Source organism: Equus asinus, chromosome 15 (genome assembly GCF_041296235.1).
Source record: "Equus asinus isolate D_3611 breed Donkey chromosome 15, EquAss-T2T_v2, whole genome shotgun sequence".
Taxonomy (NCBI): Eukaryota; Metazoa; Chordata; class Mammalia; order Perissodactyla; family Equidae; genus Equus; species Equus asinus.
Window position 1 is genome coordinate 8,835,444 of NC_091804.1, and position 26,465 is coordinate 8,861,908.

Consider the following 26,465-nt stretch of genomic DNA (forward strand, 5'->3'; position numbering starts at 1 on the left):
CAAAAAAAAGAAGAACAAACTAATAACGTTCCTTTCATGTCAATCTTCCCACTTCTCTACTTTCCGTCACGGCAAAGCTCCTTGGAAGAGCAGTCTCTGTTATTCTCCTCTGCTTCCTCACTTTGCATTCCCTCCGTAACTCACCCCCATTGGCTTCAATACTCCTCCAAGAATTCGCTTATCACAGGTGCCAGTGACCTCCCTTTGACAATCCAGTGGCCACTTCTCTTCTCTTCTCTTACTTCATTTCTCAGTGGCATTTCACAGAGTCTTTACTCTGTTATTTCTGAAACACTTTCATCTTGTGGCTGCTCTTTCTCCCCTGTTGCCACATATCTAGACATCATGGTGTCCCAGGCCCCATTGTTCTCTTTACTTACATTTTTTCTCTAGTGAATCTCATCCATGGTTTTAAATACCACTTATATGCCAGTGACTCTCAAACCTGTAACTCTGGTCCACACCTCTCTAGAAATCCAGACTCATGTATCTAACTGGTTTCTTGACATCCTGTACAGCTAAGAGTCCTCTCAAATTTATAATCCAAAACTGAAGTATTAACGTTCTCAACAAAAACTGCCCTGTGGCCAGTCTTCCATATATTGGTAAGTGGTACCATCATCCTCATAGTTACTGATGCTAAAAACCTAGGATTTATCCTGAGTTCCTTTTCCTCCCATACCCCATATCTGAACCATCAGCACATTTATTACCTCTATCTCTGGAATGTAACACAAATCAGTCCATTTTGTCTACATTTCCAGAAACCACCATCGTTGCTTTCCTGCTGTAGCCTTCTCACTGGTCTTACTCTGGCTCTTTTGACCCATTTTTACTCACAGGCAAAGTGAGCTTGTTAAAACAGAGATTATGTCTCTCCACTACTTAAAAACTTTCACTGGTTTCTCTTTGTAGTTCTAATAAAATCAAATCTTATACAATCAGACATAATTTGGTCCTATGATCTCTTACCAAATCTTATACCATGTTCCCTCCAGTCCACCATGCTCCAGCCACTCTGGCCTTCTTTCTCCAACAAGCTAAGCCTAAGTTGGCCTAGAGGCATTTGCGTTATCTGTTCCCTCCATTTGACTGCTCTTCCACCATCTCATCATTTAGATCTCATTTTAATTATGGCTTCCTCAGGGAGTTGTCCCCAAATCCAGCCAGTGGGGAGTTGCCTTCTCAGTATTCTTTCTATATTACCTCATTTCTCTGCAAGGAATTTATCACTACCTTATACTTTTTTGTTTATTGTTTATTTTTGGATACCTTGATCAGAATATAAGCTTCAAGGAAGCAAGGATATTGTCTTTACTGTTTACTGCTGTATGCCAGTGCCCAGAACAGTGCCTGGATCACAGTAAACCCTTGATATATATTTGTTAAATGACTGTTTGTGGAATATTATCTACAACTTTGATTGGATTAGATCTTAACAGCAATCAAAACTGCTGGATTGTGCTGGTTTGAGATTGTGTTTTTTTCATGATGTGGAGGAGGGCTGTGGAGTTGTACAATCAAAATCAAAGCTGGAAAAGATATTGAATGAAAAGTAGGTATTTTTAGTGTGGAAGAATAACAGTATATCAAAAAGGCTTTAATAACCAGAACTTCATCTTTAATTTCTCTGCACTTGAATTAGAGAGGTGATTAAATGAGCGGAGTGGACATAACAATGTATGTCGACACTGGCCAGGATCATAGCTGAATCCTGCCATTGGACTCCATGCCAGCCAGGCGGCTCACCTGGAAGAGCACGAGGAGCCCCTCAGGCGTGCATTTAGGTCTCTGCTTTACATTGAGAGGTACCCATATTGTGGGGATAATGCTATCGATCCAAGAGGTATTGGAGAGGGCTTACGTTCTACCACTCTCTGCTAACAGGCAAGATGATCCCAAATCCAAAAAGAAACTGCCTGCTTTCAACTGATTAAGGGGAAAAAGAATGAATAAATGAAACACAGGCAAATGTATGTGCGTGTATATATGTGTGTGTGTGAGTGTGCGTGTGTGTATGAACAGCAGTGGGGAAAATCTATGTCGATAAAGATAGTTTGGGACAGAGCAGTGAGTGAATAAAATCTGTGAAGCCTTAGCATTTAGAGAATGGCCTCAGCTGTCAGCAGTTAGTTGACTAATATTTGTCAGCCCCAAACAGTAAAAACAGTGACAGCTTTTCACATAAGACTCATCTTCCAGGGAGCATAATGATGTGTGGGTCAGGAGCCGGCGGGGAGGGTGTGGATAACCACAGTTTGCTGTATCAGAAATTCATTTCATTGCAAGGACTGCATTTCAGCAAAGCGAGCCAGCTGACCCGGCAGCAGGTACACAAGGTCCTTGCTGCCTTGCTTCAGTGCTTTCTCTGATGGGCCTTCTTCAATTCCATCTTCCAGGTTAATAATAAAAGCTTCCAGTTCTCCAGCAAAAGTTCCAAGGTTAATGTAGGAAGTCTTCAGTGAAAAACTTATCCCACCACCTGGTTTATTTCCAAAAGTTCAGCATATGGCTTAGGACGTGCCTGGTACACATTAGACAGAGCCCACTGTTTAAAAAAATGCCCCTCCATGGAGCTCATTAGAACTGGGAGAATGATTTGAAAACTAAAGGGAAGAAGGATACTTTCATTTTGGTGGTTATGTTGATAACTGCGTAACTGTGCCTATTATTCTTTCCAAGAACGTGCCTGAGTACAAAAATGGGTAGGAAGAGATGATAAATTGAAGGTGGTGACAATCTCTTTTCAGTCTTAAGTGCTATTTTATTTAAAAATGTTCAATTTGTAATCTACAGGAGAGAATCTATAACCATTCAATTGACACATCTATTCTTTAGTGAACAGAGGCCTTGTCAGGAAGGCTGTGGACTTCCCATTAGTTCTGCGTATGGGGTAGTCAGGCTCCATGACACCATGTCTTATGACATGCAAAGAAATAACTAGAAGCATGACTCTTCAAAATGTAATGCAAAACAGTAAAGAACATTCCACTAATTGTGAAGGGAAAGCCTCTTATTTATTTTCTTTAAACAATTTCCATTTCCAAATGAAATCTGCTGATTTTGACCTATCCTGTCAGCCAGTCTCTGACTTGGCATTGCCACCCTCAGCCGGGCCCTCTTAGAGCATTGCTAAGCAAACTGTTACTGCATGGAAGAAAAGCGGAGTTGGGCAATGAGACGTGGAAATGTACCCTTCTGACCGGAAGCCTTGTCACTCGTAATTAATAGAGTTGGTGGCTTCCTGAGGAAGACCTGAATGAACACGGAAGTTAAGCTGGTGAAAAGGAAATTCAGAAATTTTCAGAAAACAGCACTGAGTAAAGTCCTTGTTCACCTCTGTAGACAAGGCTTAGGAGACTCCTCAAAAGAAATCTGAGCCCACCTGCTTCTCGGCTCTGCCCTTCCATTTCTTCCACACTGTGTTTTTCCTCTGGACCGTTCTCATCTTTCAAGAAAACCACAGAGGAAAAAAAAAAAAAAAACACATCAAGTCAATTTATGAAATATCTCTTTATGGCTAATATGCAGCAGTGAAATTAATTGGAACCAATGTAGCGTGACTCCCCATAAAGCAAGGCAGAGAGATGAATCAGGAGCATGAAACAGAAAAATTATCTACATAAATAGGCAAATTTATACTCGTCCCTTCTCACACGATTTGCTTGATGAAATGCTGAACTGCAGTAAACGAAACTCACTCAGCAGTCTTAGTAACATCTCTCTCCTTGCACAGCATTTCCCAAAAGGCAATACAGATTTTAATTTCAATCTGCTCTTTTCCCTTGACTCAAGCAATATGCACCGTGTAAGGACACTTGGTTGATTAAGTTCTATGCCCTTTATTTTCCTGTTTGATATATGTTACAAAAAAAGTATCTATTTTTATTTAACTTACATATGACAGTCTGACATATCTATGCTATGAAATATTTTGTCTTGAACAGATTATGCTAGTCAAGTTTATGCCATAGTACATAACTCCTTGAAAAATAAATCACTGGGTAGGTGCAATGTTGGCTATATACTAGAAACTAGCTAAAATTTTCTTTTGGCTTAAAATGTATAATATATTACTGTGGGTTTTTGTGTAGAAAAAATAAACTTTTCAAAGGAAAATAAAAGCATGATTTTATAACTCATTACTGGGAGGTTTTCCAAATCTCTTTTTGTTTTGAAAATAAAAAAAAACCAATAAATTTATGTAAGGACACAGGAACAAAATATAAAACATATAGTTAAAGTACATAAAACAAAGCAGAAGTTACCAGCATATATTTCTATGTGTTAAAGATGGCCAAGATCTTTTGTGTCTCAAAAAGTGGAATCTCTCTGTCTTTTCTTCGAATACAGATTGGTTCTATGACTTGTTTAGACCAGTGAAATGTGGAAGTGACGTTCTGGGCCCTCCATGCTAAGGCCTCAGGATTAGCAGCTTCCACTTTCTCCCTCTGGAGAGCCAGCTGCCACGCCGTAAAGATGCTCCAAATGGAGACAGGCACGTGGAGAGATAGTAGGGCCATGTGGCAGAGCAGCGAGGAGCCAGACATGTGGGTAAAGCCTCCTAAACCTGCCAATTGAGCCCAGCTGCCAGCTGAATGCAGCCAAACGATGACCTCAGCCAATGCCACAAGGAGCAGAAGAATCGCCCAGCAAAGCCCTTTAAAAATTCCCCACCAACAGGGGCTGGCCCCATGGCCGAGTGGTTAAGTTCGCGCGCTCCACTGCAGGCGGCCCAGTGTTTCGTTGGTTCGAATCCTGGGCGCGGACATGGCACTGCTCATCAGACCACGCTGAGGCAGCGTCCAACATGCCACAACTAGAAGAACCCACAACGAAGAATACACAACTATGTACCGGGGGGGGCTTTGGGGAGAAAAAGGAAAAAATAAAATCTTTAAAAAAAAAAAAAATATTCCCCACCAACAACCAGGCTCAGATCACTTAACTTTGTTTGGCTTGAGTGCTTTGGCCCACTATCTGCTACTACTACCAGCTCTTAATCCAGAGGCAAGAGGTTGGGGAATCCTCCCCTGAACTAAAACAGGAGCCTCAGAAGCAACGGAGAAACATTTCACCAAGCGGCTCTGACAAAGAACCTATTGGAGAGAGGCAGAGGAGAAAACATCTGGGATTGACATAAAATGAAATAAAAAGCTCATAATAGAATGACAAAATAAATAAACTAAAAAGAGTGACACTCTGAAGTGGGGAAGGAATGCTATCAATGAATATATTAGTATATTTAGAATTCCCTCTGCCCAGCACTGCACCATTTGTCAGAGGGGACACAGTATAACTTTTAATATGAGAACCTGGGGCCGCTCTGTAGCTAGCTAAATCCAGTGTTCCAAATGGCATATTTACAAATACCACATGATGATCTGACATTTTCTTTGTTCTGGTCCTCCGAGGAGGCGACGCCATTGGCTTTGCTCTAGGAAGGAAATAGCCATGACTGCTGCTTCTGCTCCTTAACCAGGCTAAGCCAGTGCGGGAATAATTGTCAAAAACATACATCAGTATGTGCCCCTTTCCTCCCACCAAATTGACTCAGCGTCAAGCAGGAAAAATCTGCCAGCTTTTTTCTCTCTCCCCACAGACAGACCTTTTCACACATATTTCACAATAGGCTTGAAGTCTGCAGTGACAGGCTGCCTGTAAAATTAGTCTGGTTGCCACATCTCCTGTGGAGTAGGGGTAAAAAGCTCCCTTGTGAAGAGAGGAAGATGAGAAGGGAAAGAGAAACAATTAAGTCACAGGAAGGTGAGGAATTGGTTCCAGCAGTTCTAAACGCAGGAAAAGGAAATTCATGGTCAGACCCCCAAGTGCAGCTTTATAATAATAAAACCAGTCTGGCTGTTTTCCTAATCTACTTCTACTGGGTTTTTACCCTTACCCGCATGCTTGCCGTCCTGCTCCCTAACGCAGCCGCCCCAGTGGCAGGCTTGTGTTTTCCACTTTGAGTCTCGGCTGCGCAGTGTTCTCATTGCAGTATTTCTGCACTTGGGAAGCAAACTCAGGAAACGCTTGGCATGTTTATAGTGGAGTAAATGCATTCTAGAAGAATGCTGGATTTGCCATTTGAGTAACATGCCCTCAAATGAAAAGGTTTAGCTATTTTGCTTTCATCAATTTCTAAACACAGTGCGTCCTCAAATCCAGCAGGGGGAACCAGCGTAGAGGTCTTATCTCAAAGCCCAGCTGATGCATTCTCCAGCAATTAGATTAGCATTCATTTCACTCCTTCAGAAGGACATTTTAGCTAGCTTATAACTTTCCATCCATTTAAAATTCCTCAGATGGGTGAGTTCTTAGGTGAAATAGTGGGCTTCCGCTGGTACGAAAAAAACTCCCATTACACGGTTACCAGTAAGTATTTGATAAGCACAAGCTTCCTCTCATCAGCCTTGTCTGTCTGGCTGTCTTCACAGGAAGCACACAAACAATAAAAAGTTAAGTAGACTGGGGAATGTAAACTTGCGGTTTTTAGAAGAGATTTAAAAGGCTTACAATAAACATGAAGAAATACAGGGAAGTGACGGGCTATTTTGTAAGCTTAAAAAGTATGACACAGAAGCTAAATTCTCTTAGTTAATATACCTTTAAGATCACATATTTACTTCAGATAATAAATTTCCACAGCCTTCATGTTGAGTGTCACATAATACTTTACTTTCTTGTGCCAAAAAGTGCAGTAACCTGTGAGAATTCCAGTGGTTACACCATTTGTGTTTCTCTAGTATTGGTACCCTGTGCCCTGCTCTTTCAATCCATGTCTATTGAGCATGAACTACTATGAAAGGATATTTCAGGAATTTTGTAGAAATAATAAGATTCCTGCTGTCAAGTGAATTTATGAAAGTGTAAGCAATGCAGCGTTGCTCGCATGACAGTAAGAGTGCGGCCCATCTTTGATCCCACATGGAAGACTTTCACAAGGGCGGAATGCCAATGCCATGGCCACAAACTGCTATCCCGATATTTGCAGTTCCTTTTGTGAACTGTGCATGGGAATGGGAAGGGAAAAGGGAAGTAAATCAGAGCGAATCCATCTTGGCTACTGGGGAAACAACTGCCAGCTGGGATACTATTACCGTTTCTTACAAAGGTCCCAAGGATTTCTGGACACGGACAGAGCATAGGCAAATCAAATACAGTGCTTTGCAGATTGGATCATTGGTCCTAATTCTTCAGGCCCCTGTAACAGATTATACACCTCTGTGTCCTCCCACTGTGGGCAGGAAAATATTTCCCACCCCACTGATGCTAGACTTGACCAGGTGACTTAATTTGGCTAATGAAATGCTAGTGGATGCAATGTGAGCAAAGGGCTTACACGTGCTGCATAATTGGACTCGGTGCTTGTGCTCCTAACATTTGTCACGACAAGAAATGCCTCTCAGACACTGGTTTAAAGAGGATGAGAGACACATGGAGCAGACTTGAACCCAAGCCACAATCTGAAGCCAAGCCTAGGCAACTCACAGCTTGAAACAGAACTGCCCAGTTGAACGTACCCTACATCAGGTGAACTATAGTCAACTTGCAAACCTGTGAGCACGAGAACAAATATTTTTGTTGTAAGGTAATGCATTTTGGGGTGATTTGTTACACAGCATTATTTTGACAATAGCTGATTACTACAAATGGTATATTAATTGTTCTCAGGTCAGGAAGGGTTGGCTATTTTTTAGGACGCTTTCATTTATGAGGAATTCCACCTTTAATTTTGCCTGATGCCATCCAGCTACATTCTCATCTCACACATTTTGAAATTCTCTAGAAGATACACACTCAAAAAATAAATTCAGCTTATATGAGGGAGGAATGCTCTCAAAGAGTGTGCACTGCCACCAACGATGTTTATGTTTTATTTAATAGAGCAATGTGGGCAGCAGGATAATACCAGTTCATACCAGTTAACGTTTATTATATGTCGGCTAAATTCTCCTCATTGTCTAACTGCTTTGCATAGTTTATCAAATTTAATTCTCATGACAACCCAGTGAGGTAGGTGTTATTATCCACATTTCATGGGTGGCGAAACTGAGACACAGAGATGTTAAGTAATTTGACTAAGATCCCACAGCTAGCATGTGATGGCAGCAGGGTTTCAACGCAGTCAGCTGATACCAGAGCCCACTATTGCCTTCCCAGAAATGTAACTAATATTTGTTGTCTGGGTAAAACAGTTAAATTATGGGTCAGCAAAAATGTGGAAAAAAGCTACTTAATATAATAATAGCTGAAGAGTTAAACTATAACCACATACAGATTAATATAGGACACTAAGAACATCCAGAATCGAGAATTGAGCTCGTCTGACACTTGAGCCAGGTGGGTGCTGTGCTACAATTGTCTTTTCAATGCTAAAGATATTTTGATTTTGGAAAAATTTTAAACAACAGAAAGTTACAAGGACAGTACAAGAAATTGTCTTTCTTTTTCTGAACGATTTGAGAGTAAACTGCACACATAATCACTCCCTGATCACCTCCATCGGCCCTGAATACTTTAGTGCATATTTTCTACAAACAAGGACATTCTCCTCCATAACTACAATGCAACCATCAAGATCAGGAGATTAGCACTGATGACATTCCTACTATCTAAGCCACAGACCACAGTCAAGTTTTGCCAATTTTCCAGTAATATCTTTCACAGCAGCCTAGGATCATACACTGCATTTAGCTGTCATGTCTCTTTAGTCTCCTTTAACCTGAGACAGACACGACCCCTGACTCTTCCTGAACTCTGTGCTGGGTGTCTGCCACCCTGCTCCAGACCTCCTTCACTGTGAACTCCTACCTTGCTCAGCCTACTTAAGGGCTTCAGGAAGGAAGAAAGGAAAGAAGGAAAGGAGGAAGGAGGGAGGGAAAGTTAGTTTCAAACATTTAAATATTTTGTTCTGTAGGTGTCATCAGTTGTTGATTTTAATAAATTGATCTCAGAAAAGCAAGTTCCTGAGTTGACTGCCTTGTTATTCTAATGAAAAGCCTACTGTGCGCCTTTCAGTGTGGTCAAAGGAGCTGCGCAGTTGAGTAGTCAGCATCTAACAAGAGCTGCAGCTGCTGCTTCCTAGGCGCCTCCCTGGCCCCTGGCACTCACATGCTTACGCACCTTGCACCCCTTACCGTGAAGCCCACAATAGTCCCACTGAGTTAGACTTTTATCTACATTTTTATAGATGAAGAAATCAAGGTCGTGGGGGGTCAAGTAACTTACCGAATTCCCACAATTAGTGGCAGAGCTGGGATTTAAGCTCATGTCCCGTTTATGCCAAAGCCTGAGGTGGCTCTTTCTTGCCTTGCAGATTCCTCTGACCTCTTCTGACTCTGCACAGCTAAATTGTAAGTCCCCTGCTGAGAGAGATGCCCTTGTTGTTCCTGTGGTGTCCACAGCACCCAGCATGATGCCTAAAATCCATTAGGGGCTCAATAAAAGCTTGTCAAGGGAATGAGACAGAAACTTCGTTTCCCCCTAAGCAGTAATATTTTTTGCTTGAATTATATTTCAGTTCTCAATGTAGAAACTGTACCTTATCTATCTGAGCCTCTGATTGAACCTCATTAAATTATGCATTCGTTTTAAAATGTCATGTCTCTCAGATCAAAAATAATATTCCTAAAAATCAAATGTGGTGACATGTAGAGAGCACAAGACGGTAGAGTCCATCCGCTTTCACCACCGCCCTGGGCCAGCCTCCATCCCCTCTCTCCTGGGATTCGGCAGTGGCTTCCCAACATGTTTGTTGCTTCAGCTCTTATTCTCAAAGTCTGTTCTCAACCCAGAAGCCCAAAGGTTTGCTTTAAAATGTAAGTCAGATCATACCATTCCCCTGCTTAAATGCTCTAAAGTGCATTTTTAAAAAATAAAAAGCAACAAGGCCCTGTGTGCTGGAGACCCCTATTGTTTTCCTGCCCGACTTCTTTCTAGTCTCCTCCTGCCTCACTCTGCTCCAGCCTCACAGGCCCCAGTGCCGTTCCTCCAGCACACTAGGATGTCTTCTCCCTGTCTTTGTACTGCCCATCGCCTCTGCTTGGACTGCTTTCCCTCCAGGTCCTTCACGTCTTTGCTCAAATGTCCTCTTTTCGATGCTGAACACTCCACTTAAAAGTGTAACATCTCCCCAGCCCCAAACACCCCATCCTCCTTATCCTGATTTACTTCTTATTTTTGTTCTTTTCAATCATCTAGCATCTTCTAATATATAGTTTAGGTATGTAGTATGCCCATTGTTTATGTATATCTGCCTCCACTTGACTGTAAGCTCCACCAATGAAACAAAATCCCTTGCCTATGTCTCTTCAGTACCTAGAATGAGCACATGGCAGGTGTTCAATCAATATTTATGAATTAGAGAAATATTTTCTTCCCTTACCTGGACTTACATGGGTAGTTCACAAGTTAATTAGGAAAAACAAAACAAAACAAAACAAAAATTATCTATTCCAAGATCATCAGTTTACTTATGAAATGTGTGGTTCACACACCATGTGGGGCAGACACAGAGCCCAGACTCTTGTCACAATACTCCACCTGTCACCATTGTGTCTTCTTACTGGAGCAGTTACCTTAGAGAAGGAATCTCTTCCCCAGCCAGGGGAGATTATATGTGGAACTTGTTACAATGTAGTTACCCAGAGTGATGACTTAGAACCTCCTGGGAAGATGGTGGGCATGCATAGTCCATTTGGGGGAAACACTGAGCCATGCTCTCCTGGCTGGCAGTATCAGTTCCACTCAAAATAAATGCAAATAGTATTACAACCATGCCCCATTCACAGAGAGTATGTAAGACCCATGGATCGTCTTCAATCATAAGACAGAGAAGACAATCATCTTGGTCCTCTCTCTTTCTAAGAATGCCCCAAAACAGCATACTTGTCCATGCCGAGGGAAGAGGAAATAATTGAACCTGTTATTTTTAAAGCATATGTGTCTGTTAAGGGAGACCTCAGAGTGGCGTGTGTTAGGGCTGTAGCACCCAACTGTCCCTTCCATATATTTTGTACGATGGTAAGTAGACCACCGAGTGTTCAATAAGAAACTCAACAAGTATCTACTGAAGGATTGAACTTGGTAGCATTTCCACATTGAAGGTACCACCCTGGCATACCAAAACTTGCTGTGGCATATCTTGGTATAAAAATAGCACAAGGCAATGCACCAGAGAGCTGTTTTCAATATCACACATACTCTCTTAATAGATAACATATGGTTCTCCCATATGGCATGTTAATACAAATACTTTTACTCTGATACAGTTAGTTTTTAATCCAAGGATTTCCAAGTACTCTACAAACACTATTCATTAGCACAGTCTTCCCTGGGGAAGTTGCAGTGCCTCGCAGAGATACAAAGCACCCTGCACACAATCAATAACCATTAAGGAACCACGGTAATAAGAAATATATTAATGTGGCATTTTTAAAAAAAGATTAGAAAACCAACAAATGGGAATTAAGCAACTTTCCTAAATTCTTCCAGTGACTTCATAGTGCAACTAGGGTTAGAAGTAAGCTTAGGCCGATGCTGATGGTTATTCTACTAGTCGACCTATGTTGGTGAATTGACCATAAATTATACTGGCTTTCAGGTATGAACACAACCCGGTTTCTATACCATAACTGGGAAAATTATGACCAAAATAAAGTTAGCATAATAGCTTTACAATGAGATTTCTGTAGTCTCTCTCTCTCTCTCTTTTTAACAAAACAACAATTGTGCTTTCCATTAAATTCAAGCCCTAAGGTTAAATTTCTTTCTAAAGACTACATTTCTCTGTATTGTCATTTTGTTTCTGAATTGAGATAACCAGCGTGCCTACACATTTGTTTAAAACAGGCACACTTTGTGCTCTGTGCAGATGTTAAACACAGAACTGGCAAGAGAAACACTGTTTTGCTTTTTTGTTGAAGAATACAAAGTATATAAAGATGTTCTTTGAATAGACAAATCATTCCATGAATAAATTCAAAAGCTGTTAGGTGTCTTTGTCATCAATTAACGTTTCTTGAGTACCTACAAAGTTCAAGATGGTGGAGAGGGAATTAATCAGGCTATTGGGAAGACAAAGCCTTTCCCTTTGGGAGTTGACAAAAGAAAGATGGATGGAGTGGTTTCATGAGATGTATCTGCCTGCACAAGGTGAAATTGAGGCTAGAGACAATTATTCAGAGAAAGATATGAAATTTTGTCTCATATATGTAGATCTGAATAAATGTTGGGTATTTGAGCTGATTTAAATGAGGAATATCTGAGTAAGGGCTTCAGTTCTCTACTTTGCTTTGTCCACACAGCTCTTTTGGAAATCACTGATTGAAGACGGGCATGTGCTGAGTGCACGTGTCCCTCAGGGAGGGTACAATTAAACACACATATGTTTGAGGTTGCAGGAAGGCTTGTGTTATTATAGGAAGTAAACACCTTCATTTTCACGTTTCTACCATTTTCTCTCTCTAAAGTAATTGGTCCTTCAGTGTTGAAACATGCTATTTTAAATGGTGAAAATAACCATTGTAAGATGCTGACTTGGAATTTTGAAGTTTAGGATAAAAGTAATGTATAGGTTTTCCACAATTCAATATGAATTTTTAATAAAAATGTGCCCTCACTCAAATTATAATCCTGTAGATGATAAAACTTGACCACCACTCCTAAGCTTCCTAACAACTAAAAACCAGCAGGGTTCCATGTATGTATTTTCTCTCTCTTTAAACATTGCAGAATTCCAGTAATGATTTTGTTTAACTAAATGTTTACTTAATAGCTATTTGACCTTGTACCAGAATAAATTTCAACATACTATTCCCTTTATTTCACATGAAAATAATTCACAAGTGCAGAAACCACACACCTTTAGGCAGAGAGAGCAAATGTTTTATTCATGTGGAAATTGAGGCCCGGGAAGCTGTCTTCCCTGGGATCCACTGTTTTCTTTTTAGAGGAGTAACTTGGAAGTTACTCTATCTGGAGCTGTGTTTCTCAAACTTCACTGTGTACCAGCATCCTTGGAAGGCTCGTTAAAATACAGATTGCTGGGTTCTGGTTCAGTAGAGCTGGGATGAGGCCTAAGTATTTGCATCTCTAGCAAGCTCAGGCGATGCTGCTGCTGTGGGTGCCACGCCATGAGAATGTTGGTCTAGGCTCTAAGTAGTAACTAGCAGGAACAGGAAGTATGATATGATTTATTTTAGTTCATTAACTATGGCTACGAACAGCCCACTCTTCGATTCATTAATGTGCTGTTCATTTTCCAACTTCTGAATCACTGAAGCCACTAGCTGCATAATCCCTTGAGACTACAGTAATATTTCTTAGAAAGAGAAAAAAATGTTAGACCTTTCATGAAATAAATGTACAAAATTTACCTTTTCAATTTCACTAAAATTGTAATTAAATCACTTATCTTAAAATGTATTCAACATTGAACAGAACTTTGTGGAGGTTTCCTGTGTTCTGGACACGGTGCTGGGTGCTGCAGACACAGGAGCAAAGGTGGAGCCTGCCCCTGCCAGGAGCTTACGGGGGAGACAGTGGGTGACAAACAACCCCAGGGGAGTACGACAAACGCTGTGCCGGAAGAAGCAGGGAGGGCTGAGGGGTCAGGGACATTTCTCAGAGGAGGCACTGCCCCAGCTGAGACCTTAGTTGTTGAGCAAATATTTACTGGGCACCCAGTCCTACTAGACTCTGTCTTTTAGAGCTGGGCTGCCCACCGTGATGGTCACCACATGTGGCTATTAGGCACTCAAAATGTGCTGTGTCCAAATTGAGATGTGCTGGAAATGTCAAATGCACATCTGATTTTGAAGACAGCATAAGAAAAATGTGAAATATCTCATTAATAATTTTTGTATTGATTACATGTCAAAATGACAATACTGTGGCTATATTATGTTAAATAAAATATAGTTAAAATTAATGTCACCTGTTTCTCTTACTTTTTAACATTGCATCTCAAAAATTTAAAATTACACGTGCATTTGTGACTCATGTTATATTTCTATTGGATGGTGCTGCTCCAGACATAACTAGCGAGAGAGGGAGCTGTGGGGCTGAGAGTCCAGTGGAGCAGACAGATAGTGCAGTGAAGCTGTCAAATCCCCACCCTTTGTCCCTCGGCACTCACCTCTGATTTCTGCGAACTCTAGTGGTTTCTCCTCTTGAAGACCTGTGGCACTCTGCCTTAGGGTATTTTCTATTCTCAACAGGATGCTTATCCTGTGCAGCCAATTTGGAAGCAGTCCTCAACCAATGATGGACAGGAGTAGGTAATTAACATCCTGCTTTCATGCCCTCTGAGTGAGACAACTCTGAGGCACATCCCACATTGTCTCCCAGAGTTCTCCTGCTGGACCCTGTCCTAGCTGCCCGCAGGGTGAGCTGCTTGTTCATGCACCTGTATTTGTTTCCTTCCCTTCCCTCTCTCACCTCCCTACTTTCCTCCTGGGGCTTCCTAGGATCACTCACCCCATCAACCATTTACCCTTGAATATTTGCCTTAGGGTAAGCTTCTGGGGACCCAATCTAAAACATTTTTAAACCAAATAATTACACAAACATAGTATCCCCAATTGTGATAAGAGCTAATGCAGAGAAGTGTGGGCTGCCAAGGCTTCTAACAAGGTCATCAGAGGAGGCTTCCCTGTGGAAATGGCATTGCAGCTGACAAGTTTAAGGCATTTACTATGTGAAATTAATCAGTAGAAATTAATAAGGCAGAAAAGGAGAGATAGATGAGTGTTTCAGGTGGAGTGAAGAGCATGTTCAAAGTCTGCCTTTCTATGTCTTTCTATGTGGGAAAGACTGTGGTATCTTTGAAGACTTGGGGGTGGCCAGTGGGGCTGGAGTGCAGATGGTGAGTGCCATGAGATGGGCTTAAATGAGAGATATCTAGGCACATGGAGCAAGATGAATTGACAGGAGAGGGACTGTTCCAAACGCTGGGTGAGAGTGAGCATGTATATTTGGGGAGTCAGTGATTTAGCACTGCTGGAGCACTGATAATAAAAGGAGTGAAGCAAAGAGAGAAGCCAGATGGACAAGTGATCGTATTACAAAGGGTCTTGTACCCTTTGCTAAGGAAGGAGATGCTTCCATGGGTGGTAGGCAGTCATGGGAGAGAGAACTCTCCCATGGCTTTGTGGGGCATGGATTGACTGGGGTGGGGAAAATAAGGGCAGGCAAGTGACCCACATGGAATTGATTAAAATACCCTGGACAAGAGATGACAGAAGTCTGAGATAAAGGAGAGAGAAAACAGGGTGGTTTGAGGAGATATTCAAAGGATAGAATCTAGCTTTGGTGAGTGGTTGGATGGAGGTGTGAAAGATGAGGAGTGATGCCAGCCTCTGCTGTATAAGCTCTGAATCATTCCATTCACACTCATAACAACTTCATGGTACAGATATAATAAATATTCTATTTTGTAGGTAAATAAATGTTTGGATAGTTTAAATAACTCTTCAGGAGGTTCCCTAGTTAATAGAGAGTGGAAACAGGACTTGAGCCTCGGTCATCTGCCTCCAAAGCTAAATCTATTCATCACTAGCTTACAGTTACCTAAATTCCACCCAAGCATATGGCCTGGGAAAACTGGAGGTTGGGGAGCTATTACTGAGCCTGGGAACAAAGGGGGACGTGTTGGTTTGAGATGCCCATGAGATATGCAGTAGAGGTGTTTCAGTGAAAAGAAAGGGAAGTCAAATAGATGGAGAGAAAAAATAGCCCAGAAGAAATCCTTCTAAAATAATATCTAGAAAATTTGTATAAGATTTTTTTAAAAAGTGAAGTGTGCATATAATGGTCATTTTGGTATAGTTATGCAACTTGCTGAAATTCCTGGTTAGCTTTCTGTTTTTTTCTTTTGCGACCTTGTCTGGCTTGTATGTTTTGACTGATGGTCTAAAATAGTTTCTTCCAATATCTGTTCTTTTTATGTCACAAATAGGAATATATTGTACTGTAAGCCCTCCTAGCCAGCCTAAGCAAAATGAAGAACTCTAGTCTTGTTTACCCCATTTCTGCAAACATTCTGTGATTTTCAGACCTATTGAAATTCCTCCCTCTCCCACATATGTCCAATATCCTCATGATTTCTTTCCCATCAAGCTTTGCTTGAAGAAGCCGTCAGCTGTCATTTTCAATTTAGTGTAAATTACTTTTATTTAGTAATTAATCTATCACCTCTCCCAAGACTACTGATAGCATCTAAATAGCTAACATTCCTAACACTAGGTCTATAATTACTATACTGAGAATCAAGACCTCCTGGTCTTAAATTTAAATACCCCCAAATTTCTATTACGCATGTTCCAAAAAGAGTTATTGGGGTCTTACTTTACTTTGAACAAATGAAATTTTATGCATTTTTTTCTTTATGTTCTCTTTCCAATAGTGTCTATCTTTCCCCTGTGCCAGGGCAATACCTGCTGGCAGCAGACCAACTCTTGCGATGATAATCACATCCTTAATAGCCACCTAAAACAATTAGTCAACAGACTCAAAGACCAGGGAAAAATTGTCTAGGGCCACTGATGTTATTTTAGACAAGTCAACGTAAATATCAGAAGGCACATCAAAAGACAAATAGGAACATCTGTTTCTTCTCTCCTGGTGGCAGAGTAGACCACAGATAGTTAAGTATTGCCAGCACGTGCATTAAACCACACATGAATCCCTGGCTGTACGGTATTCTGGCATGTGCTTTGTTCTTCCTGCCAAATTGGTCAATTTGCAGAAGTTTGCCCTTATCTAATGTACTTTTTTGGATAACTCTAAAGAAATTCCAGCTGTTTTCTCTCCACAGAAATATGTTTGGTAAAAAATATATATATATATATCAGCCTCAAATTCAATGAAAAGAGAAGTCTCTGCAAGTGATTACATCCATTTAAGGTGGGAATCAGTCTGCCTGGTGGACCTTGGCCTATTCCTTCTCGCGGGTTCTAAGGACAATTATTTAACATGTAGGGCCCCTCTGACCTAAACTAATGCAACTCCGTGAAGTGGCAGTGGAGGCAGCAGGGAGCAATAGACAGAAACCGTGTGATGGTGGAGGGATGATGAAACGCTACCAGTAAGAAAGACCACAGGAGAGCACTCTTGCAACAACAGCTTGAGAAAGTTTTCTAGGACTTTCTATCTTCTTGGCAGTTTGCTTATGAAAATAAATTACTCTATCTCTCCCAGTGCTCATTAGAAATGTCAGATGATCCTGGACTTGGTGGAACCAATTTCCCTGTTTTACCCCAGAAGATCTGTAGCTTCTAGGAGCTATCTAAACGGCCTTGAGTTAACACTTATGCTGTGAATGTTTTCTTCAGAACACCAAAATAAGAATATTGTAATGAATGCTGCCTTGTGACTGCAAAAGTCAATCAAAAAAACATGCCATGTTAGAGCAAAAGTTTTTCTGCTCGTGTGACAATGTTTGGACAAATACTCAAATATACACATAAAACACTTGAACCATTCAAATGAACGGCAAGTGAATAATTTCTTCTGAAACTGGCTATTAAGTTTATGACTGGAATAATTTACAAGAACAAATAATTACAGGAAGAAACATTATGGATTGAAAATGAAAGATGACCCTTCAAAATCTGTCCAATTAAATTATGAATTTCGTCAGTTTTAATTACAACTAATAATGAGTCTTACAAGGTAAGCTTTAAGATGGTTAAACGAAGTCTCAAGACTGTAGCTATTATGCTCAGGGAGCAGAGATATATACTTGATTCATTGCCCCTTTAAACAACATCCTCTATCTGTACCCAACTCCCAACTCTTGCATGAGTTTGCCATTGTTTTCAAGTAGCACCTTGAATTAGCAATTTTGTAATGCTACAGGTGTGGGCATAGTATAAAATAAGAAATCAGCACAACTTATCTGGGGCTATCTGACACATTAAATATGATGAACAGCTTTTAATATCATCCTTCAGTTTTATTTATTTATTTGCCTCTTCTAGTATGAATTAATTAATCATATACATGTTAACACATTATCTTTTGTTGACTCATGGCCTAATTAATATATTTTTACTAATACTCTGGGAAATTAAAGCGTTGTTTTTTTTTTAAGAATTCTCATCCAAGAATTTTGATTCCAGTTGCTGATAAAGACACAGGATATTTTTTGGGTTTTTTTTTTTTTTTGGCTCATTCAATGTGATTTATAAGGCATGCTGATTTTAGAGAAAACAGCGAAGACACAAAAAGTCAAAGTACAAGACTGGATTATTTTTCTCCATTAAAAGCCAGATCTGACAGAAATTCCCTAAAACTCACCACTGCCGTATAAAGCCTTTGTGGTGCCAATATTTGGTGAGCAGTAAGGAATACTTACTGGCAGTCCATACATTCTTCATTCTGCTAGTTGGAGAAGGTTATTGTTATTCACATGATGAATAGAAAAGCAAAATGAGTTCTCTGAGAGACCATAACCCTGCAGGTCCATAATTCTTCTCTGACAGTACCACATTAGTCATTTTAGTGACTTAATTTTTGAAGCTGTTTCTGTCTCCCTGAAGGAACAAGTGAAATCCTACGTAAAATGTATCCAACCTGAAAGGAGGACTCTCAGCTCTTTGCCTGAAGTAAGATAAATTAGAGACATGGAAAGGAGACTCTGTCATCATGGCTGGGTGGTATGGAGAAGCACATCTAAATATTCCCTAAGGACACAATGAGCATCTTTCGATGATTATTTTAGAGAAAGGGTCGGCAAACTTCAGCCCATAGGCCTGTTTTTGTACAGCCTGCACGCTAAGGATAGTTTTTACATTTTTAAAGGGTTGTAATAAAAACAAAGAAAAATATGCGACAGAGACCATATGTGGCCTATGAAGCCAAAAATATTTCCCATCTGGTCCTTTACAGACGTGTGCTGACTCCTGTTTTAGAGCAACCTGATGAAGTCGCGGGAGATGACTCAGTCTACAAAACCACACATCGGAACGCCTTGTTGAGAAGCAATTTTCCGTGTGGCGTAGGAATTGACTTGATCCACTATTAAGATAATCTTCAACTACTTCTCATCCACCAGACATCACTTTCTGCCAGGCAGTAAAGTCCCTATCTCTGACATGTTTTCACTGATTCCAAGACCTCAGACAGTACTAGAAGGGACTGTTGACTTAAACACGAGTGTAAGTCAATAAGAGGATTTAATATTTGAGGGGGTCCCAAAGAATCCAAGGGCAGAGGCACAGCCAGGATGTAGGAAGTCTTGGAACAAGAAACTAGAAAACTGTTTGGGATTATGGTGGTTTTAAAATATGCCCACAAGCTCTTACATACTCCTCTCTTCAAGAGGTGGAGCTTAGTTTGCCTCTCCTTGAGTGTGTGCTAGAATACGGACTTGCTTCTAATTAACAGAATGTGGCAGAAGTGACGGTATGTCAGTTTTGAGTTTAGATTATAAAAGGACTGCCACTTCTGTCTTCAATGTGCTTTCATTCTCCTGGGTCACTTGCTCTGGAGGAAGGCAACTGCCATGTCATGAGGATACATATCAGCCTACAGAGAAGTCCATGTGGTGGGGAACTGAGGTTTCTGGCCAACAGTCAGCAAGAAAGCACCCAGAGCCAGCCTCCTGGAAGAGAGTGTGTGGGGGGGAGAGAGTGGTGAGTATATGGGGATATGTGGTAGAGTAGAATTCACAAATACCACATTACATGGATTTGTCCCACTGCAGTATCCACCAGGGGTTGAGTCAATTTTACTGTCGTTTTCTTTTTGCAGTCTACTTTTATCTTCATAGATTGCAGCTCTTCATGTCCAACTCCGTCCATCAAATCCTCCCTCTTTTGTAGAAACTGATTTTTAGTTTTTAAGTCAAGAATAGTGGATTTCCTTACAAGAAACACCATTATTGCCTACAGAGAATTACCTTCTAGCAATTTAAACTGTTCGCCCCTGGCACTCTCCCTTTTTCCTTCTCCCTTTCTCCCTGCCCCCCCTCCATACTTACCTTCCTTTCCTCTACTTCACCGATCGATCCCCCTTCTATCCATTCCCCATTTTCCCTGTCCTGTGCTCTTTGGCACATTACTGCCACCAGACAGCATCCTGCCCTGCCTCCCTTCCACCCCCACATACCTTTACCCCACATACCTTTAGCTCAAAGAGCCATATATGTGCAATGTCATTCCTCCTGATCTGATCTAGCCGTCTCATGTGTACAAAAGGGGGAACTGAAACTTATGTAAGAAGAGTTTCAGAAACATTCCTGTTGGTACTTGGCATCAAAATGTTTAAAGGACGGTTTGGCCACCATTTGTTTTCCGTTTATTGAACACTTAATATTACTTAGTGTGATATAATGAGAAATATATATTTTATCTTCATCCCATTTCCTGGCATAGAGCTCCTAAAACTCCTGTAATTTCCTGAGTGATAGGGGTGATCGGAGCATCATTTGTTATTCATAGCAAGCCCCTTTCAACCATACCAGAGTTTATATTAATGAAGTGACTCTTAGTGGGCTCCCAGATAGCTTCAGGATGGGGGCTGATTGCCAGAAGACTCAACTATGTGATTAGAGGGTTAGAACTTTCAGCCCCCTCCCTGACCTCAGGGAAGGGAGAGGGCTAGAGATTGAGTTAATCACCAATGACCAATGATTTATCGTGCCTACATAATGGGACCTCTATAAAAACCCTAAATGATGGGGTTTGGAGAGCTTCCAGGTTGGTGAATACATCCAAGTGGCGAATGGATGGCACATCTGAACTCCACAGAAGCTCCTGTGCCCAGGACCCTTCTGGACCTCACTCTATGTATCTCTTCATCTGACTGTTCATTTGTATCCTTTATAATATCCTTTATAGTAAATGTATAATAGTAAGTAAACTGTTTTCCCTGAGTTCTGTGAGCTGTTCTAGCAAATTATTGAACACAAGGAGGGAGTTGTGAGGGCCCCCTTACTTCATAGCCAGTCGGTCAGAAGTAGAGGTGGCCCGGACTTGCAATTGGTGTCTGAAGTGGGGGTAGTCTTGTAGCAGTGAGCCCTTAACCTGTGGGGTCTGATGCTAACTCCAGGTGGGTGGCGTCAGAATTGAATTAAATCGAGGGACAGCAAGTTGGTGAAGTTGGAGAGTTGGAGAGTTGGTGGGTGTGAGGAAAACCCCTCACGTTTGGTATCAGAAGTGATGTGAGTGGAAAGAGGTCATAGAGGTAGTCGTTCTTCGGCATTGTGCTAAATGCTTTCCACGTTCTCTCACTTAATCCTCACCCAAACTTTTGTGTAGTGGATACCATCTTTGCCTCATTTTTCAGACAAGGCAATTGAGTTTTCCAACTAGGTGATGTATCCAAAATCCACTGATGAAGTGAGGATTTTGACTCGGTCTAACTACCCTAAGATTACGTCCATATTCTGATTCCCACCTCTTTTTCAGCATTTGAGAAACATCCTAACAAATTCATTGCTGGTTATCACTGGCCTTTGCCTCCCAAAGATCTTTGTTAACGTGGATAACAGAAATTGCTCTGGGATAGATTTAACTGTTGTCAAATAACCACAGGTCAGACATTCTGGGGGCTATTATCTGCCCGGGAAAAGGAAGATTTCAAAACCTAAATTACACACAAGGCAGACAATCCTAGAAAAGAAAGGGGATTAATAGGCTTCCTGTGACTGTAACTACCACATTCTTCTTTGGGGAGCAATGTTTTATTACCATGGTCACTGCTCTTTTAGTCCCTAAAGAACTCTTTCAGCAATGATTTATCTTAATTTAACTTTTTTTTTCCCCCGGGAAAACAAGCAGCACATTTCATTCAAGGGAAATGATTTGCAGTCGTGGTAAATTCACTCTGTTCATTTGCTTATTCGTTTCTTCCTTCATTTGGCTGCTTACAAATATTTACTGAGTGCCTAGTATTAAAAAAATATTTCTCTAAAATACTATAAGCCTTTCCACTTTTAGAGGTAAATATATGTGAGACTTTATGGCTGCATTTGTGTTCAGTATATTTTATTATAACACAATGTCTGCTTTGACCAAAGTGGAAGCCCTATAGTAGAAATCTATTACCTTGGAGATGAAAAAGTGGCCAACAGCCAGTAATAATTGACAGCTTTTCAACATAAAGAGTAAAGAGTGTTCTATAAACTAAAAAAGAAAGACACAAACAAACAAGCACATTCCAAACTTGTGTATGTTATAATTTTCAGGAAACTGGCTTTTTATTTCTTTTCTCGGCTGAAGGGCTTATGATTCTTTTGGTTAGCACCTGTTGAAGAAATAACAGCAGACTTACTGAAGGCATAGCAATAGGGAGATGGCCAGGAGCGTTTCTGCACAAAGGAAAGTTATAAATCTCTTTAGGGAAAGAACACCTATGACAGGGAAACGATAATTTGACCACACTTTTTTTCTGGAAACTAACAAGACATCCTCCCTGCTCTGGATATGATTTTACCTGATTGAGTCAGTTTTCAGTTTTACACTCAGGCTATTTAAAAAGGCATTTTGTCTTCTGGATTTTTTCCAGTGGAAAGGACAAACGGATATCTGTCATCTAGAAGAAGTAATAAAATAATAATAATAATAATAGCGATAACAGCTATCATTTTTGAGAATCTACTCTATGTTTACGTATCAGACTTTAGGCTTGTTCTGTTATATATATTATACTTCTAATTCTTGCCCAAATCCCAGAAAGTAAGGATTATTATTTCTATCTTACATGTGAGAGAAATAAGGCTTAGAAGGAACTTATCAAAGTCTACAGGCCAGTAAGCAGCAGAGGTGGGGTTCAAAACCGGATCTGGCTGCCACCGTAGTCTGTGCCCTTTCTGCCGTGACATGCTGCATGCTGCCTCCCAAGCTGACTTCAGACCAGGAAAACTCCCAACTTATTCTATGAAAATATTCCTTGTCATATAACTAAGTTTTATGCTGAACTATATTTTAATTAGAATTTAATTACACTTCTAGGCATACATTTGATGTAAAATCATCAGCATCTTTTGTTTCAGGACTTTGTTTGTATTCCCTGTCCCAATAAACATCCTCTTTGCATGCCAATCACCTTCTCTGAAGGCATCTTTTGGAGGTTGAGAGATGTGAAGATTTAATCATGTTTCACAGATTACTGACTTTGTGGTCCATGAGCAAGACTGCTTTCAAACTGTTCTTAGGAAACTGAGTATTTGGACATCTAACACTGTGCAGCATCAATGAATGAGTTGAAAAGTAAAACCTCAGCCTCCCAAGATAGATGTCTGAAATTCAAAGTCAGGTCTTAAGCCCATAAACTGGCTCTTCGTATCATTTCTAAGATCTCTTTTCTAAAATACATCCTGAGGAAACCTTCACCTGCAGGAACCACACTGAAGGACACTAGTTATTGACACGTGGAGCTGGTAAAGTGATTAGAAAAGTAAGCGGATGATGAGGTCCAACTGTCCCTAATTTATTGAGTAATAGATAAGGAAATCAGTAGCAGGTGAACACCAACAGGGAAGCAATTCCCTGTGGCTGCCAATAGTAAACATCAGGCTTCTAAAGACAAGGTTAACATGCAAGTCAAAGAATTTCCGAGTGTAAACAGAAGCTCAAATTTCGCCTTTGCCTGCGGCTGCCATTTCAAATGAAGCCTCTCATAAACAGTACTTTTGGCATTCCTTTGACCCACTGTCAAACAACTTGGCTATGTAGAATGATGTTTGAAAAAGCGAACACGCAAATTTTAAAAGTCTAATTCCATGCCACCTTCCAATGCACTCTCTTTGAGAGTAACAGTAGTTTACTTTCTCTAAGTCCCATTGTTATTAGTCTCAGTATCTCTTTCCACAAGTCTGTTTCCTATGGACACATCCCAGCCACCACACACAATCACAGCAGGCCTTTTCTTTGTTTGCCTTAATTTCCCCCTCTGATGTTTTCTCACTTCTCCGGCCACATTGATTTTCATTTTATACATCCTTTCACTCACTTTCACTTGGCCCTGCTTCTTTCCCAACCTTGGCATTTGTCTCTGGTTGGATACACCTTATCTCTAGCTTCTCTCCACACCTTCAGTGTTTAAGGTGGGACTTTTAAGTAGTGTCAATGCTTCCTTGAAAATTTACTTTGATCTTTTGTAATTAAGCAAGAGTGGAAAGGGGGAATTGATAACAAAGTATATTATTAGCCATAACATTGTGTCCTTTTAACTATTATCATTTATCTTAGAAAACAAAGACACAACAATTCTTCAATTAATAGTATTTACTGATGACAGAATGTGGTAGGACGCTCACCATCAGGATAGTTCCCTTGTTTTTTCTAGGGAACCATCCCACCCCTATTCTTGGCCCGTGAGTTTCATGCATAGTTGACCTCCTCTCTCACCCTTCCAGTTCCAGAGTTCTCATGTGACCAGGCCTAATCAGAGCATTACAGGTACCTGGACACAGTGATTGGTTCAGAGGTAGACACTTAACCCAAGACTGGCCATTCTGAGGCAACGAAACTCAATTCCAGATCTCCTTTTGGAGCCATTGAGAAAGAAGCACATCTTTTTCAGTGGAGTTGATGAGAGGATGGCTGGTGGCCACCTTTGCCTCAGCAAGAGAAGGGTGTCTGAAGTGGAGCCAACACAGAGAGAGGCAGAGTACAAAGAGAGAGACCTAGTCCTAACGCAATTGATTCTCTCTCCAGCATTGCCTGGATTTTTCAGATACAGGTTTGCTTAAACCAGTTTGATTTGGCTTTCTGTCCTTAAATCTGAGAGTCTTGGCTTATACAGACTATACAGTGAGTTGCTCATGGTTGTACATTGGCAACACTCTGGAAATTTTGAAAATTACTGCTTTAAAAGTATCCACGTATTGGTTTGTGCTACCTTATATATAGTGCTCACCATTGCAGGGTCTCAGGCATGCTGAGCTCTGTTGCGATCATCATCAGAAAGTGCCTACTAAGTGTACCATTGCATATAAAGACACGTTCCAAACAGAGCTTCACAGACATTTCTGGGATTGGCTTTTAGCCTATTTTCCATCTTTTAATATCCCCCATCTTTTGGATTTAGTGCTTTATGCCCTCATCTACCATCAAAATTGTCTCTTAGAGAAGAAGAACATGCCAGTTAAATATATATATATCCTTTGACTTGGCTACAGTACAATCCCCAATTTCCTATTACTTCTCTGATGGCACACAGTCAAAATGCAAATTTCCATACACAAAGGAAGAATAACTCTTGAAATAACACTTGGTGCCATCGAGGACTTGAGCTCACTCTTGATTTAGTAGAGCTGCATAGACAGCAGAGTGTGACTGCTCAGCAAAAGCAACAGAATTTAGAGTCAGCAGATTTTGTAGGAGAGTAATTTTAAATAGGAAACAGAAATGGTGAGTATAAGATGGTGTAATTCAACTTCAACCTTTCACAGAACTGGGGGCTTTGAAAGAGACCATCAAGATTACACACAGTAAATCCTTTATTTGACAGAGATCAGAGACTTGCTAATGTCAATAAAAATAGATGGGAATCCACAGTTTTTATTCCACCTGTGCCTCCTCTTGATGGGCCCCCTCTTGAATCATAAGCCCCATTATTATATAAAATAGATATTAAGACTTCCATACTCCCATCTTCCTGTCTCAGCTTGCTTCCCATTAGTGGTTTTCAGTATTTTCTTCAGACTCTCATTCTACAAAGTTTTAAGAATTAAGTTATATATGTAGGTATTCATGTGTGTATGTATAATGGATATTTGAGCAGATTGTGTTTTCAAAAAATGGTTGCACCAATATATATCTTATTCCACATGTTTTTTTAATAATGTGACATCGACACTCTCCATCAAAAGATAGGGTCTATGTTCTCTCCCCTTGAACCCGGGAGGGCTTGCTAATGGTCTCAACTGATAGAATGTGGTCAAAATGACAGCGTGTGACTTTTGAGGTGATGCCACAGAAGGTGATGTAGATTCCAACTGGCTCTTTCTCTTGAGATATGCCCCTTGGGAGCTCTGAGTCAATATGTAAGAAGTCAGACTGCCCCAAAGCCCCTTATGCTGGTAGATTACATGGAGAGACTACATGGAGAGAGCTAGAGAGATGCTCAAGGAGCCCCAGTTATTCCAGCCTTCAATTGTTTGAGTCTTCCCAGCCATGGGCTCAGATGAGTGATCGAATGTCTGGATGATTCCACCTCCCGATTTGTGAGCCACTCTAGCTGATGCTGAGTAGAGTAGAAACAAACCATCTTCTGAGCCTTCCCAGCTTGCAGATTTGTAGGCAAAATAAATGCTGTCATTATTTCAAGCCAATACATTTTAGGTTAATTTGCTATGCAGCCATAGTACCTGGAACAGACATTATTCCCTGTTGCCACTTAAGAGCACTAACTTGTAGGGACAAAGTATTCAAGAGCCTGCCTGCCAAGGTGATTTGGACTTCAAGCATGCAAGGGCTTATGATTTCATGATTTACATTGGAGGAAACTGGGTG

At 40.7% G+C, this 26,465-nt stretch overlaps 1 protein-coding gene across 6 annotated transcripts in view; it reads right to left on the reverse strand.

The window, feature by feature from the left end:
* The window catches only part of MACROD2 (mono-ADP ribosylhydrolase 2), a 1,879,180-nt gene that overhangs the window by 110,376 nt on the left and 1,742,339 nt on the right, over positions 1–26,465 (reverse strand). For 4 of the 6 annotated variants that reach the window (XM_070485547.1, XM_070485545.1, XM_044748615.2 and 1 more), the window contains one exon: positions 3,386–3,448. The exons of the other annotated variants lie outside the window; for them this stretch is intronic. In XM_070485547.1, the coding sequence (XP_070341648.1) occupies positions 3,386–3,448 (63 nt within the window). The remainder of the gene's footprint in view (positions 1–3,385; positions 3,449–26,465) is intronic. 6 annotated transcript variants of the gene reach the window in all.